The following is a 1,547-nucleotide window of genomic DNA, read 5'->3' as shown; positions in this document are numbered from 1 at the left end:
CTATTTCTTGGTGATGCATTGTAGAAGGCGTTCATATTGATCAGTTGTCAATCCTGGAATAGGACTCTCAGTCATGCTCACCTGTGCAGCACGTGGCATACCCTTTTTCTCACCCCAGTTTGTCCGTCTTTCTCGTTTGTCACGACTCCCTTTCTTCCAATCCTCAGGGAACCCAATCAACTCGTAACATCGATCTTCTGTATGTCCTAACTTTTGGCAATGATTGCATTTAGGCTTTTCCCTTTTTCCATCTCTGGGTACTTTATCAGTACGCACTTGAAACGCCGCACTTTCGATCACAGGCCTCTGCATAGCTGAAACTTGCCTTTGTTGTTCATCCTCTGCAACCAGGTGGTATGCTTGTCCCAGCCTTGGTGTGGGTTTCATACTAAGAATCTGAGTTTTAATGGTGTTGGATGCCTCATCTAGTCCCATGAGAAACTCGTACAAGCGATCTCGTTCCTTCATTTCAACAAGCTGCTTTTCAATATCACACGTGCATTTACCACACTCGCACTTAGGCATCGGCATGATCGTCTCTATTTCATCCCACAAGCTTTTCAGCTTGGTGTAGTAAGTGGGTGCTGAAGATCGATCCTGCCGCATCATTGCTACCTGCCTTCGGAGTTCATATACGCGAGGCGCATTACCTTTTCCGAATCGCTCCTCGAGATCTGTCCATATCTCACGAGCACTCTTAGCGTAACGTACGCTAATGCGAACATCCTTGTCCATCGAACTCTTCAACCATCCCTTCACCATTGCGTTGCAACGCATCCACGCACTGAGTTCCGACGAGTCGACAGACGGCATTGACAGTGTGCCATCAACAAATCCTATTTTGTTCTTAGCGAAGAGAGCGTTCGCCATGTCGTTCACCCACTCCGCATAGTTGCCTTCATTAAGCAGTTCACTGACATAAACTTGCCCTGGGTTATCAGATGGGTGTAAGTAATAAGGAGACGATGTGTCGCTACTGTTCTTCCCATCGGCACCACTCTTGGCTTCATCAGTTTCAATCATGGTTGAACACAAACAAGGTATTCAGGACCTCAGCTCTGATACCATGAAGATTTTGTTAATGGAGGAATATTTTATTCAAAGCATAAGCTGCACACGGCAAGCATATATACAGTGAGACGCGATCGTAATCCTCGCGTATGTTCTGCCTAAGATATCTCCTGTGATCTCACGATATTTACAATTAAAATAATAATATCTAAATCCCTACAGTCACGTGCTTTAGTTATGCCGCATATCACGCATGAGCCCACGTGAATAGTTATTACGCACGAGAGTACCATGCATGCACGCTTTCAGGAATTGTCTTCTCTTTGGACATATGCAGCTGGTCTTCTTTTTCTGTAAAGACAATTAATGATTCAATCTGACTTTTGATCTTGGGAGAATGATAAATAAAAATTTTGTAAGAAAATTAATGTTAAATTAAGATTTTTTAATACTGACATTTCTAAATTTCAATATTTCTTCTATCATGTTTCAGTGCTAAAGTTTTTAATTTGATATTAATGTTTTTACAAGGTCCT

The 1,547-nt window shown here is 42.5% G+C and overlaps 1 protein-coding gene across 1 annotated transcript; it reads right to left on the bottom strand.

Moving 5' to 3' along the window:
* LOC129296459 (uncharacterized) lies at positions 1-1,023 on the bottom strand. Its single transcript, XM_054935056.1, has one exon. The coding sequence runs from the start codon at positions 1,021-1,023 to the stop codon at positions 1-3; it is 1,023 nt and encodes a 340-aa protein (XP_054791031.1).
* Between the last annotated feature and the right edge of the window lie 524 nt (positions 1,024-1,547).

Source organism: Prosopis cineraria, unplaced genomic scaffold, assembly GCF_029017545.1.
Source record: "Prosopis cineraria cultivar Desert tree isolate PC_DT_omini unplaced genomic scaffold, ASM2901754v1 PC334, whole genome shotgun sequence".
NCBI lineage: Eukaryota > Viridiplantae > Streptophyta > Magnoliopsida > Fabales > Fabaceae > Prosopis > Prosopis cineraria.
This window is presented reverse-complemented; position numbering and strand designations above follow the sequence as displayed.